Below are 15,949 nucleotides of genomic sequence, written 5' to 3'. Positions count from 1 at the left end.
CTTTCTGGCTGGTCAGTAGCATGTGTATTTAATTGTGTAGCTGCAGTGGTCTGCTGTCTGTGCGGTTCTCACCAACTGGAGTCAGAGTTATGGACAGAGCACAGCTCATCTGGATGAGATGGTGGGATTGACAAGAGGCAGGGCGGATGGAGGGCTTGGGGAGGTGCCTGATAATACTTCTTCCTCAGAGATGGACTCTACTGCGGACAGTAATTGATAATATTCATCCTCGCTATCCAGCAGTTTGATTTGCCTGGAAAATGAGTGACAAGAAGACCATTACATTGTAAAAAAGTTGAACCAATTAAAGTCTTAAGCTCTTTGAGGTAACAACTGCACAGTTTCAGGTTTTGGGGTAATTAGTTGCATAACATATCCATTGACCTGTTTGTTTTTTGTTTATTTTTTTTAAAGATGCTTATCAAGATTTTGGGTAACAATATATATGAATGTATAAGGGAAAGTGTATATATGAAATCCTGCATTAGGTCAACATTTCTCTACACATTTTTCTCAATTTGTACCTTTCTGCCATCACTGGAATATTTTAAATATACCAGTACAAATAATTTATCTAGTCTCTCAATAAACATGAGGTCAAAAAGTTGCATGCGTTTTATAATAATAAAGTAATTAGCAATTTTTTTTTTTTAAATGGTTGTACCCTTTAAGCTATGAAGGTGTTTTTACAGATTTCCTGTGTCAGTGGCATACCCAAAATTAAAAGCTTATTATTCGAAAAAAAAAAAAAAAAAACATGGAACAAGGGTTTGGTTTCATTATAAAGAAAATGTTCAAATTGTTTAAGGACATATGATAAATTCTGAGACTCAGCCTAAGAAACTGCAGAAAAATCTAAAAAATTAAATAAATAAAAACATGTATTTTTTCCACTTATTTTTCTGATTTGACATTATTTATGTCTGGGTGTAAATAAGATAAACTAAAATAAAAACTGCCTTTTTTTTTTATTCCCAATCATGTCAACTATATCTGAGGAAAAAAAAATTTGTTCTTACGACAAAGCAAATAAAAGTTATAGCATTACAAAAATAATGTATCATAGTGTTCAAAAGCCTCTCCAAACAAATAAAACATAATAATTGCACATAAAAACTAATTACACATGCAAACACAACAATGACTAAAGGTTTGCATAGCATACAGACATGATTTTAGTAAAGAGATTTCACAGAATGTGTACATTTTGACTCAATGAATCTGCATTGTGTCTTTTACAAGGCACCATCTCCTGGTGGCCATATGTAACATTATACTTCATGTGGATTATCTAATGATCTATGCATCCGATTACCTTGTATGTGGGATTGTTTGAAAGATAATAACCTTGTGATGTCTATGTGACATTTTAGGTTCTATTTATTTTTCATGAAGTTATAAGTGAAAACACGGCATATAAGCAACATAATTGTCAAAGACATATACTAAGCTATTCCTCACTATATTTTTGTCTGAGCAAATAAACACAGGCTGGTTGTATTCTACACTTTGAGAGCTTTCCAACAACATATACACTTTATAATAACAACATGGTATAAAGTATTTGTAAAGCATTAGTTTATAGTTAATTGATCATTTATAAATTATTGTTCATACATAATTATTACATTAATAAGCTACATATAAACAGTATGTTTTTTTATTTTCTCTTTAGAAAATTCTTTATTATTGTTTAATAAGTTCATATATAGGCAATTTGTTAATGTTTTATTATCCTTAGTAAACAAATTGTTAATCATACCTAACTGATGTATTTTAGTTGATGCAAACCAGTGGTAAAGCAGTGTTTATCAGAAAATGAATAAAGCATCAATTCATAGCTAATAAAGATATTAACTATGTAATGAATTGGATATATTTTTCTGCTTCATTAATGTGTTTATTAATGTTTTAGGAACACTTACAATTAAATAAATTAATGCTAAATAAATGATGCAATAAAGCACTTACTAAAGGCTAGCTAAGCATTTTGTGTGAACTAATCTAAAGCGAGAACTAAATATACCTAATTAAACATTTATTAACATGGTTCAACAGAAAGTACGGCCAGTGTGAGAGTTTTGCGTTCTTGTGTATCCAGTTCTCTTGTGTTGCACACCTCAAAGTGATCTGTGAAGGCGTTGGCCTGTCAAGACATCACATTATGACTTTTGTAATCTGTGTATTAGATTACAGAAAGTGAAACGTTAATTTAATGTGAAGCGTGCAGCACATTCCATAGGTTGGAAAATGCTAAAAAGGCATTTGAGCAATTAGAGGATCTCTTTTAATAAACAGTGGATTTTCCTGTACTTTTGTGTTGTATTTGTATTAGTTATTTTATTTTTATTTTTTTGCTGTTTGACTGTTTTAAGCCTTTGTGATTGAGATGCTGTGGAGATGGTTATTTCAGGGCCAAGTTTTCAGAGTAATTGATAATTAATAAATGTTTAACCCCTTAACTGGCACCCCTCCTTTTTAGCATTTACCAGAAAATTATATACTCAGATTTAAATGCCTTTAATTCTTGAATGCTTGGGACTACAAATGCAAACAAACAAAAAAAAAAAAATGATAAATAAAATGGAATAATCAGTTAATCCTTTCATCATGAGTGTTGATATCAAGCCTGATTGGGGTATTAGAGGAACCAGGCAGAACTTCACACAGTGAGGTCACATATCTTATAATTCATATGTTAATTTTTATTCTGTCTTCTTTCCTATAATACAAATAAAGCTTTTTAAAAAGCTCTGAGAATTTCCATTCGGAGCAAACTTCTGCTCCCCTCCTGAGCTGTGTTTAGACACAGATTATGAACGCTGTTATTTACCCCAATTTTCTGGGTTTCCTCTTGCTCCCCTGATAATCCAGACTTCTCTGCAGAGAGGACACAGAGAGAGAACAGACACCCAGACACAGACACACACAAACACACACACACACACGCCCGCGCGCGCATACAAACAAATGCAAACAAACACACACCAAGTTAGAAAAGCTTCAGAAAAGACAAGTGTGAACAAACATGCATGAGAGAATCATACATTTTTCATTCAAAGTGATTTTGTGTTGAATGTGTGCAGATGCTGATAATATCAGAAGTCACAGCATAATTTTTCTTGATCAAAGCGTGAGGGGCTGCGGCTGATGAGGCAGGCATCTTGCTTGGCTTTAATAAACCACATCAATTATTCACAGTGAAGGGAGACATCCTCACATGAAAGCAACAGATAAAGCACCAAAGCACATGGTGGAGACAACAGAGCGGCAGAGCGGAGAGAGGGTGGGGGCTCGGGGAATCTGGCACAGGTAGCTTTAATTGCATTATCATCTGGAAACAAAGTTAGACAAAGGCTTCCGTGGAAGGCATTGAACTCACGTTGAGATGATTGTAATAAAAACTGTCTTCCGGGCTGTTGAGGAGCTTGGGCTGCTGTCCTCTTCGCCGAGGGGAACGGTGATGTTTGTTCACCAGCGGACCTGTGGGAAACACACACACACACACACACACACACACACACACACACACACACACACACACACACACACACACACACACACACACACTCGGATCAGTGACATGTCTCCTATCGTCACCCACCAGGAATTGTATAAGCAGAGCAGATCAAATAAGGCTGACAACTGCAACATATATACATGACAGATAAGCTGCATCCAAATTCACAAACTGTCAACAACGTACTTCTTGGCCATTAATAAAGTTAATGTACTTTAATGTACTTTATGTAATAGAATAAATATATTCCTGGACCTACTTCATTTGGGAATGCAGGGTCATTCCTACAAATCAATACCTTTTATGTCCCCAGTACAATTTTACTTTACCTACTAGTTTGTAACTATTTTAAAAGGATTGTTAAAAAGACTATTTTTATAATAATACACACTGTTGTAGATTTATAAAAATGTATTGCACTAGTATAATTTCCTCATGTTCCCAAATCTGCACAAAACACATCTTTTTTTTCTCCATATGATGAAGTGTTTAGTATTACATTATCTCACTAACGTGACTTCATTTGTGGTGAATCTGAAAATGTTTAAGTGATCGTGGAGGTTTTTTGAGTGTGGACATCTGAATTTTTAAGTCATTGGTGTAACGTTGTAGGCAGGCAAACAGGAGCAAGATGAAGACTAGATGATGTGAAGAACCCAAGTGCAGTATATTTACAAGACGTGGAAATCCAAAACATAAAGACTAGAATAAACTTGACTACAACTTGAATAACTATGAAATTAAACCATGAACGAGAACATGAAATGAGAGCTATGCATAAGAACATGAACAATAACAAGACCATGAACAAGAGTGTTACACAACCACAATACTGGACAAAGAAAGAGGGAAACATGAGGGCTATAAATATTCTGACATGCGTAACAAGTTAACAAGACAATCAATGAAAATACTAGACAATGAAACATGACCCAATAATGAAAGGAACCAATAAGAACAAAACGCATAAAATGCGGCAACAGGAATGAGAGGAAGAGGAAACATGGCAACTAAACCTTCTAAATAAAAGACATGAAATCAAAACATTAACAAAAACAAACATAATGTTACACATCCCCCTCACAAGGGGTGGCTCTTGATGCCCCACAACAAAACAAAAACATGACAAGAGTACCAACAGGGAGCAATCAGCCAAGGCAGGTCTGGATGCAGTGGTGGACCTGGACATTGGGGCAGGGGCAGACATGGGCTGTGTGGCAGGGAAACCAGGAGACCAGAAGGGGCTAGAGACCACGGGGGGCCAGAGGGCACTGGAAACCATAGCGGAGCAGAGGGTAGAGCCGGCGATGGATCCAGACAGCATGGTGAATCAGGAGACAAAGGCTGAGCCGGTGGTGGGTTTAGTGTGGCATGGCTTGACGAGACAGAGCATGGAGCATGGCCTGGCGAAACAAGGTGTGGAGCAGGAGACCAGGGCGGATCAGGAGACCAAGGCTGAGCCAGTGGTGGGCTTGGTGTGGCATGGCCTGGCGAGACAGGGTCTGGAGCAGGAGACCAGTTTGGAGCCAGAGGCCAGAGAAGTGGCTCCAGGAATTGAGCGGGTCTGGCGGTTCGGGTGGCAGCTCCAGGAAGGGAGCAGGGTACGGCGGCTTGGGGGGTGACCACAGGACAGGAAAATGGTCAGGTGGCCTGGGAGGCAGCCTCGGGGCAGAGGGGATTGAGTTATGGGCTGTGGCTGTTGGACAGGGTTCAGGAGGGAGCGGCTCATAGGACGGAGCCGTGGCTCAGGAAGCGAAGCCGTAGAAGGCTCAGGGAGTGAAGCTGTGGAAGGCTCAGGTACTGACCATGATAGAAGAACAGTCTTAGTGGCTGTGAGCATAGGCAGTGACAGGGTAACAGTCTCCATGGTCGTGAGCACAGACAGTGATGAGGGAACACTGTCTGTGCTCCCTCATCACTGTCTGTGCTCACGACCATGGACAGTGATGAGGGAACAACCTCCGTGGTCATGGGCACGGGCATTGATGGGGGAACAGCCTTTGTGGCTGTGAGTACAGGAAAGGACAGCGGAACAACCTCTGTGGTTGTGGAAACAGGCAGTGACAGGGGAATGGCCTCCATGCCCATGAACACTGGGAGTGACAGGGGAATGACCTCCATGGTCGTGAGCACTGGCAATGACAGGGGAAAAACCTCTGTGGTCATGAGCACTAGCAGCGATTAGGGAACAATCTCCATGGTCATGAGCATGGGCAGTGATAGGGGAATGACCTCCGTGGTCGTGAGCACTGGCAGTGACATGGGAAAGACCTCTGTGGTCGTGAGCACTGGCAGCGACTAGGAAACGATCTCTGTGGTAATGAGCATGGGCAGTGACGGGAACGTTCTTAAAATTAAGCTAATGAAATTAATTCACAAACTTGTGCAGTTTATTCTTGATAACATGTCAGCAAACATGAAAGAATGGCTCTCTTCCATTTTCGTGCATATTTGCAAAGGGAAAAAAAGAAAACCAGCTGGAAAATGTAATTTTTTTATAATTTTTTGTCTCCTCAATACATTGCTCTCCTCTTGCGGCTTTCTCTAAATTTCATTGGCTGCGGCTCATTGTTGGTCTCTCATTTATCAGGACAGTGTGCACACCTGACGACAAGTTTTGAAAACTGTCAGGGATTCATCTCCTCAAGTGCGCACAATACACAACCATTTGTCACGAGATCTGGGACTTCTCGTTGCAGACCAGTCGCCGATTCAAAACATGAAAGGATTCGAGCTTGAGTCGTGAGGTGTATACTAGGCTTTAGGTGAGTAAATTATGTGTTATCTATCTATTTTATCACTCTCATCCCACCACTTACAATGATGGAAAATGTAGTTTTGGTGCACAGGCCTGTCGCCTCATAAACCAGCTAAATGAGTTTTATTTTCTGGCAAGCTTTATCACTATTCTTCATTAACGGTAAAAAATAAACAATGAATACAAACTTAACTGTGTAGTCATTATTTATTACCAATACCAATTTGATTCTGCCATGATTCTTTAATCAATATTGTGCTTAAAGAACATCCAGAGTTTCCCACTGGTAATTACGGTGTTCATGTACTCTCAACTCATATGTACGATAATTCCGACATGAATTGCATGCACCATTTGACATGCTCCTCCTTCAAAAGTCAGCGCCAAGTTGCTGGGCCATTGCTATTCGGTTGATAAGGTGTTTTTTAAAAATGGCTTGGGTCTCTCCTTCAGTACAATCTTTTTTTTTGCCCATTATTTATTGTCTGCCAGGTAAAAATCACAAGTCTGATCACTTTAGGACAAACTGAACCTCAACAAGCTGCATGATATGAGGTATCAATTGTGTCTGTAGCAAAAATGGTGCGGGACATGTTACACACTGAAGTTTAATATAAAGGTTTAGGTACCCCTAAACCTAAGTATGAGCAATAATAATAGGGTTTAAGACCCCCAGGGTAATTTTTTTAACAAAACTTGTTAAAAAAAATTTTTTTAACAAAACTACCGCAGCACTTTTCTAAACATCAGTTTGTCACCAGTGTAGGGTGTAATGCATTACTAAGTAAATAATTACTATAATTAAATTACTTTTTCATTGTAAATTAAGAGATTACTCTTAATGTTTCAGTAATTTATTTCTGATGTAATTGTGTTAATTACTGTATAGTCTATAGAACAATTCTATATAAAACCATAGTGAATTTAAAGTCGAAATTTAACATCTAATGTTAAAATTTATATTTTCTAATTAAATGCAGCCCCCTTAAATTATTTGGCCAGATCATGAATAATTTAGTAGATTTTATATGATTTATTTGAAAGATTTGAAAGAACAGTTTCATGTCTATCCTTGTATTTTTCATCTGGTCGAGGTTGACTAGGTTTTAGAAAGTAATTAGTAATAAGTAATGCAATTACTTTAATTAGACAGAGTAATTAGTACATTAATCTAATTACACTGAAGACGTAATTAGTAGTTAGTAATTAATTACTTTTTTAGAATCAACACTGTTTGTCACTATGGACAGCAATATTTTCCTGATCCATGACGTCATTGCATATAGTGTCTAAAGGTTGATATTCAGTTAATTTGATCTAACGTTTAAAAAAGTTTTTTTTTTTAAATCTTGACACACTTTGTGACCTTAAAAAAAGCAAATTTTCCTTAAGGGGTACCTTTAGACACATTGTACCCTAATGGTGATACATGCCTTAGCAAACATGACAAATACACACAAACAGAATGGCAAACATACAATATTATATAAATATATATATAAAGTTCAGTGATCTACACTATTCTAATAAAGACCTTAAAGTGAATGAATAATACTGACAATAAATCATGCTTTTTAAATAATTCCTACAAGTAGGTAAAATATGCATGGTGTACTTTTCATACTGAAACATGAGATCCAATGATCTGATCTACCAAAATTCTGTTGGTTTTCAATTACATATATCAAATATGTCAGGAAGAGAAGAGAGAGAAAGTCTTTCTTCCTCATGTTCACTCATAACCTTTCATATCTACAAACACGACAAAACGAGCAGAAATCCAGGACACCTTTCTACGCCAGCATGCATATTTAATATCTAGATCTGTTTCATCTCTACTTCGTTTTAGAAAAGTCAGAGCTCCTCCACTCATCAGCTTTCCAGATCCTCTGTAAATCTTCTCTAAAACAGACTTCAGTGACATACTACACTTCGGAACAGACCGGCATGATGGCTTTAAACAGACTGCAGAACATCTCTTCCTTCAAAAACTTCAAAGTACAGAGGTTCAGTCTTTCTCTCACTGGCTGTAATTCTACTTTGCATAGATTTGACTTTCTTCTGCTTCAAAGACCTTACAATGATGCTCGGTTCTGGTCCAGAAATTCTTCAAATGGGTCAGAGCACTAAGTCACATGTAGCAACTGCTGTAGAAGTTGACTTTTTTCATCACAAAGTGACTTGTTAAGGAAGTGTACCCTTCCTGTATAACAGAGCAAATCAAAACCGCTTTTGTCAAGTGAGAAGAGATCAAACACAGAGTATCACAGTTTATGACAAAGAGATTTAAACAGGAAAAACATATTTACTAATAAATTGTTATTACAGGCATAATAGTAATAACCAGTAATAATCATCTGGACACTATACGGTAGAATTTTTCCTGACATCAATCATTTGAAATACATCATTGGGCATTTTATTTAATAATTTTTTTAAATAAATAATAAATAAATAAACTCCAGGTGAATAATTTTACTTAAAGGTGAACTTGTTTACTTAAAGCCTAACAAGTAGCAATGTGACAAGCAATTTCAAGAGACAAGCAATTAGTCTGTCTAAGCTGAACACAAAACTGCTGTGCCACGTGACACAATCCCAGCCAATCAGAAGATATTTTATATTTAATTAATATACAGTTCAGAATAAACTATTTTAATGGATATGACAAGTTATATAAGTTAGGTTTGGTCATGGTGACAAGATCTGCTTACGCTGCTGCAAATCATAAACAAAGACTTACTGCTAGAACACATAATCCATACCATTTAGCCAAGTAGTGCTGGGAAGGAGGAGGGTTTCAGAGAGAAAACTCCCGTTCTGTTCTGCAGTGAAAGTGTCTTACCAGCAAACACGAGGTAATTGAAATAGACATAGAGAGGAAGTGTGCTAGTTAATTGGCTGATTACAGATTGTATGTCAAAGGACCTATCATGCAGAGTTTCATGACTAAACTTAAACGTAAACACTTTCCGTACTGTCACTTTTCCTAGACATTTCCCATTGGTTGTTCTGTTGGAAAAACAAATACATTTTAATATTTATATTTAGTGTTACACCCTTACACCCCTAGACCATCTTGTGGACGTAGCAAGCAGGATTTTGGACCAATGAGATTTCAGAAATAGAAACAAAGCAATCAATAAAATGTCCTGTTGCCTGTTGCTTGTCATGGCTGAAGAGGACAAACACTCAGATTCACATGGAAGAGTTTTCGCACTTTCATAACATGTCATTTTATCACATCACGCCTAGAACCCAGTGTGAGATTGAGATTTATGTCAACATGAAATCAACTGACCCAATACATTTTCTACTGCATGTTTCTGGTCTTAAGGCCCTTTCACATGAAATGTGAAGTTTTATGATGTTTCCTGCTATGATTTTGAATAGAAACAATGGATTCCAATGGAGCCTTTCACACCGAAAGCGAGCATTCGCGCGCTAACAAAGCAAGGATTTTTATGGTGAGTATGTTGTTTTCCCCCCATTCCTAGCGATGAAAGTCCCAGACCAAAAAAAAATAAAAAAAGAGCTTTGGATCACATGTCAGGTATCACTGCAGTTACCAAAAGTTTTCCCACCAACATTAAATGCTACAGTAACTCAAGGAAGTAATCCTGTGCCACTGTATCCAAGTAAAATTGACTATCGAACAGAGCCACCTTTTTTTGCATTCCATCCGGCGTGAAAGGGCTTTTAATGTGTATGATTCATCAGTGGATGTTACTCCAAAAAAAAAACGTGACTTTATAATCATTCATCAGACTTGTTCCACCTCTGAAACACCAAGCCCTCTTTGCCCTCCGCTTCCAATAGATAAAATCAATTGTGGCCTTTTATTTGTGAGTGTATATCCTGTCTAACCCAGACTCACTTCTACTCTCAACTTCAACGATCATGTTCAATGATCGAAGACCTAAAACGTGAGAACTGAACAAGTCAAGTGCATGTACGTAAAATCTGAGAGATAGAGAGAGAGAGAGAGAGAGAGAGAGAGAGAGAGAGAGAGAGAGAAAGAACAGTATCTCTCTGTTATATACTCTCCCACACAGCCTTTAAACAGTTTGACCTTGATCCATTAGTGATCTACTGAACATTGTGTGGTTTAGACCTCTGCCACACACACAAAAATGGGTTACTGTCTGATCTTTTCCTTTATCTGGGAAATCAGCAGCATTTGATCCAGAGCTCTCCGAATAAATTCTTTCTGAATTTATTAAACCTTCTATTCCTCAGGCTTATATTCAATCAAAGATGCCTTTGCTTACATACATATTTTACATATCTAAAACCTGCAAACCTAAAAATTGTTTGACTCCAACCTCACAAGTATATAATTTAAGGTATCTTGGAGGGGTGGGGTTTCTAAGGCCAGCCTCCAGCTAGCCCACTGTTCCACTGATTATCAGTTGTAAACTTAATTTAAAGAGATAATTCACCCAAAACAGATCTTCTCATTATTTGCTCACCCTCATGTATTCTCAAACTCATATGACTTTCTTCAGCGGAACACAAACCAAGATATTTTGAAGAATGCATGATGTGTTTTTGTCAATACAATGTAAGTCATTGGTCCAAAACTTTCAAACTCCAAAAGGACATAAAGGTAGCATGACATTTTTGTACCCCATAGAAAGTATGGACAAAAACTAGTGCTGTCAGTCAAATATAAATCGTGATTATTCGCATAATTGTTTTGTAGTAAATCGCGATTAATCAAAGATTTGGAAAGTGCTGAAATGTGACCATAAACAATTCTCTTTTTGTCAAAATGCATTTATTTCCATTTTAGGGAAGAAAATAAAATAATATATAACATTTTCCAAACAAAGCCTTCCAAAATATCACCAGTTGAAGTAACATGAATTGTTTCCCAAAGTCTAAGTGAGAGGTTGAATAATTGAAAGAACTAGTCTCCACAAAGGTTGTATTTTCATTGTAATGGGCATTACATCTCTTAAACTCTCATCCTCCACAATATTATTCTGCCGGTAGACTGTGGCTATCCGCTTTCCTACAGCAGTCGTAAAGCTGCATTAACGATTTCCGTCAGAGCGTTGAGAGGTGCTTTTAACTTACCATGCGCCTCATACAAGCTGAAAAATACACGATTGCTAAGAGCTTCTTTCTCCAACATTCTATCACTGACAGGGAAGCGCTGTCAGAGATTCTTTTATTTACTGAGATAACAACCTCCGTGGCTCTATCAAGGGCAAGAGTCCAAAAGTACCACTAATAGAATGTCTATATGACCGCCACATTATGCTATTTTATGTTAAGCATGTAGGCTCCCATGGTAGAAGGGCTCTGGCGCTATTGTGTGTGCGTCACTGTAATGACTCCGGGCAGACACATTACAAATGTTCTGCCCTTCACACCAGTGTTTATGCTGTATTAATGGTAAATGTGTTAATCACGATTAAGAAAATTTTACACGTTAAACGTTTTAATTAATTGCATACGTTAACGTGTTAATTCTGGCAGCCCTAACAAAAACAAATCATACATTCCCCGTCTGTCGCTCACTTCGACGTTGTGTCGAAGAAGCAACAGTAGGGGTCTCTCATGAGTGCCGAATATACCTCTAATCTATGAAAAAAGGCCAATGAGAAGTTGGCAGACAGAATTTGCATGTCCTGCCCTCGTACATATGGTTATAAAGAAGGGGAAATACGTTTGTTTCATTCAGAAATTTTCTTCTGAGCCGATGGTCGTGTATGCAGCAAGCTCCGAGTCACACACACCTGTTCTGCTTACCTATGGTGATCTGCTTTTGGATCTATGGCGCACTTCAGCGGCTTTCTCCTTCTCTGCACGGTAGTGCAGTTTGCCCCTGGGCGCTTCGACAGCGCAAACTAAAAGATTTTTTAAAAGAGTTATTTCTCTAAAAGAGTATTTTCCTCTAAAAGAGCAATACACAGACGGACAAGACACGCTTCCTCAACGCCCCTGTCTCCAAGTTCGGCATCTTTGGCGACACCGTCAAGGACTTCGCCCAGCAGTTCTCCGTGGTGAAAAAGCAGACGGAGGCCATTTCACACATCCTGCCCCTCCGCAAACCTGCCGCCACGGGCCAAGCCCCGTCTGCTTGCTGAGGGCGTCCTCCTGCTGCTAAGAAACATGCCGCTCTGCCTCAACTTGGGCCCAGCTCTCAGCCCCTGCGTCAAGTTCCCCGCAGGAAGCGCATGCCCCCCATCTAACGGACCCCCTCATGGACCCGGAAGGCTCCCAGGTGCTCCTGAGACGATTGACCCAGAGACCAAGACATTCACTCCGGCACTGGTAAGCAGACCACTCTGTCCCCCAGTGGAGGGCCGGGAGGAGAATCCTTGTTTTAATTTATTTCACTTGCCCACATTCTCAGTAAAAGAGCTATTTCCTTTGTCTCTGGTTCACCTGGCCCGCAAATGCCATTCTCACAGCACTCTGCCACCACACCTCAACAGTCCCGGCATGCTGGATGCGGATCCCCCGCCTTCAGCCCCACGACTGTTCCCAGGCCGGTCGGTTCTGACGAGTCTAGAGGATGCCTCCACCAGACCTCCTTCTCAGTCACTAACCCGCCCCCTGTTGGGTGTGCGGAGCAAGGTAATTGCTTAGAGACTTTTCTCAGCACCAGAGCCTCGGGACGCACCTTTGCCTCCCGATGCCGTACTACCTGCTCAGCCCCGCCGGGTAGGTCAAAAATAATCTTCCCGTTAGTGCCCCTAGCACGGAGCTTGGATGCGTGGCTTTCACTTCCCAACCCGTCACACTGGCTGGCCAGGACCATCCGACTCGGTTACGCAATTCAGTTTGCCAGAACCCCCGGGGTCATCCGCTTTACCACAGTACACGGTGCAGATGCCAAATCACTGCACGAAGAAATCGCGAGCCTCTTACTCAAAGACGCGATAGAGCCTGTCCCTCCAACCTAGATGAAGAAGGGTTTCTACAGCCCTTAGTTCATCGTACCCAAGAAAGGCGGTAGCTTACAACCGATCTTGGACTTGCAAGTTTTCAACCGGGCTTTGCACAAACTCCCGTTCAAAATACTCACACAAAAACACATCTTAACTTGCATTCAGCATCTAGATTCCTGTCTAGATACCGTTCGCAGCGGTAGACCTGAAGGACGCGTACTTCCATGTCTCAATATTGCCTCGACATTGACCCTTTCTACGGTTCACGTTCGACGGCTAAGCATATCAGTGCAAGGTCCTCCCCTTCGGCATGTCCCTGTCCCCTCGCGTCTTTACGAAGGTCGCAGAGGCAGCCCTTGCCCTGACAAATTCCCTTGAGGAAAGTCCTTCTTTCTCAGGGACAGAGCATGCTCTGGCATCCGCACCCAGACCTCTGGAACAACCACTTCTGGCCCCTGGACGGGACATGCAAGATCTAGCTGATCTAACACCTGCGTCGTAGACACGATCAACCAAGCCAGAGCCCCTTCTACAGGCAACTTTACACCCTAAAGTGGCGCTTGTTCGCGAATTGGTGTTCTTCTCGGGCCGAAGACCCACAAAGGTGCGCAGTCAGGTCAGTGCTCTCATTTCTGCAGGAGAGGTTGGAGGGGAGGCTGTCCCCATCCACCTTGAAGGTGTATGTAGATGCTAGTCTTTGGGTAAGCACGACTTGATTATCAGGTTCCTAAGAGGCACCTGGAGGTTAAGTCCCTCCCAGCCAAGCCTGTTCCCCTCCTGGGATCTTTCAGTGGTCCTCTCGGGCCTTCAGAGACCCCCCTTTGAGCCGCTTGAATCAGTTGGACTCGGGACCTTCTCCCTAAATACGGCCCTGCTGATCGCGCTTGCCTCCATCAAGAGGGTCGGGGACCTACAAGCGTTCTCTGTTAGCGACACTTGCCTGGAGTTCGGTCCGGCAGACACACATGTGATCCTAAGACCGCGGCCGGGCTACGTGCCCAAGGTTCCTACCACGCCCTTCAGAGACCAGGTATTGAACCTGCAAGCACTGCCCCTGGAGGAGGCAGACCCAGCCCCTTCATTGCTGTGTCCAGTACATGCATTGCGTACCTACTTTGAAGGCACGCAGAGCTTTAGACGTTCTGAGCAGCTCTTTGTCTGCTTTGGTGGACAGCAGTCAGGGAATGCTGTCTCCAAACAGAGGGTCTCCCACTGAGTGGTGGATGCCAATTAATTGGTCTATCGCACCCAGGCCATGCCCCCCCCCTTGCGGGTCCGAGCACACTCAACAAGGAGTGTTGCGTCCTCATGGGCACTGGCCAGAGGCACCTCCCTGGTGGACATATGCAGAACAGCGGGTTGGGCAACACCTAATACCTTTGCGAGATTTTACCTCTCAGAGTAGAGTCAATTTTGTCTCGTGTTTTCTCAGGTCCGAGCCAGTAGAACTCAGTAACATGCTGATGGGCTGACCGGGTGGATCACTTGCACCTAGCGCCCTTTTCCTCAGTTGAGATAAAAACCATTTTTCTCCCAGGTAATCCCACTCACTCGGCTCCCTGGATGACTCCTCCCTAGCAATTCAGTGGAGGAATTCGCCGACCCAATCAACTGCGGGTGGTCAGGGCTCCTATGTGGACTTCCCCCATGTGTATTTTCCGCGGTACGGTCCCCTTAAGAACCGCGTCTCCCTTGGACAGTTCACACTGCCCCCCCGGTCGCCGTGTCTGTAGCAACTCCTCCCTCTGAAGAGGCGGGATCTACCACCGCGCCACTTCCCACATGTGACCTAAAAGCCCATGTGGTGTATGTCACCACTCTTACCTCCCCCCTCTGGTTAGGTGTGGTCTCCGCAGGGTCTTTTCCACCTGAAAGAATAGGAAACTGGGTAAGACCCTCTCCCCGATGTGTGTAAGGGCCCCAGCCATTGACTCTATGCCAGAAACATAGAGAGAAAAGAGGCCTGGCTAGGCCCGGCCCGTTCCCAGGTTGGCAAGCGTCGCCTTGTTCCCCAATCTAGGGAAACTATAAGGATTCCAACAACTTTATGGTGCATTGGGGAAGGGTACGTGCAGTCTGATACAGCTGGTCATTTTGGCACGTCAAGTAAATGCCCGATCCTGTGTCAGCAGTACACGTACACGGCTCAGCACATGGCGTGATTTAAATTGGACCCCTATTGTCGCTTCTTCGACACAACGTCGAAGTGAGCGACAGACTGGGAACATCTAGGTTACGGATGTAACCTCCATTCCCTGATGGAGGGAACAAGACGTTATGTCCTCCCGGCCACGTCGCTGAGCCAAGCCACTGTTGTGGCCGGACCATTTCCGGCTCCTCAGCCTTTATACCCGTATGTCCGGGGGCGGGACATGCAAATTCTGTCTGGCAACTTCTCATTGGCCTTTTTTCATAGATCAGAGGTATATTCAGCGCTCAAGAGAGACCCCTAGTGTCGCTTCTTCAACACAACGTCTCATTCCCTCCATCAGGGAATGGAGGTTACATCCGAAACCTAGACGTTTTTCAGTTTGTGTTCTGCAGAAGAAAGAAAGTTATATGAGTTTGAGACAGCATGAGGGTGAGTAAATGATAAGAGAATTATCATTTTTGGGTGAACTATCCTTTTAAATAGTAGATAGAGAGTCAGATGGAGTCAGTGTGCACTGCTGCATCTCTCAGAAGTTGGACGTTAACTTCCCAAGCAACTCAAATATCTGCTGAGTTGATGTCCCTGTCATCCCTCTGAGAACAATCAGCATGTTT

The 15,949-nt window shown here is 41.5% G+C and overlaps 1 protein-coding gene and 1 long non-coding RNA gene across 2 annotated transcripts in view; one reads left to right on the top strand and one right to left on the bottom strand.

Moving 5' to 3' along the window:
• LOC127655024 (uncharacterized) overlaps positions 1-3,520 on the bottom strand; it is a 69,676-nt gene extending 66,156 nt beyond the window's left edge. Inside the window, exons 1-3 of the long non-coding RNA XR_007972002.1 lie at positions 3,383-3,520; positions 2,834-2,880; positions 73-253 (exon numbers count right to left, since the gene is read on the bottom strand). This is a non-coding gene — a long non-coding RNA (uncharacterized LOC127655024). The remainder of the gene's footprint in view (positions 1-72; positions 254-2,833; positions 2,881-3,382) is intronic.
• A 1,205-nt stretch (positions 3,521-4,725) lies between these two features.
• Positions 4,726-15,949, top strand: part of LOC127654557 (myosin-IIIb-like) — a 151,564-nt gene continuing 140,340 nt past the window's right edge. Inside the window, exon 1 of the mRNA XM_052141765.1 lies at positions 4,726-5,121. Coding sequence (XP_051997725.1) covers positions 4,726-5,121 — 396 coding nt within the window. The remainder of the gene's footprint in view (positions 5,122-15,949) is intronic.

This window comes from Xyrauchen texanus, chromosome 14, assembly GCF_025860055.1.
Source record: "Xyrauchen texanus isolate HMW12.3.18 chromosome 14, RBS_HiC_50CHRs, whole genome shotgun sequence".
Lineage (NCBI taxonomy): Eukaryota > Metazoa > Chordata > Actinopteri > Cypriniformes > Catostomidae > Xyrauchen > Xyrauchen texanus.
This window is presented reverse-complemented; position numbering and strand designations above follow the sequence as displayed.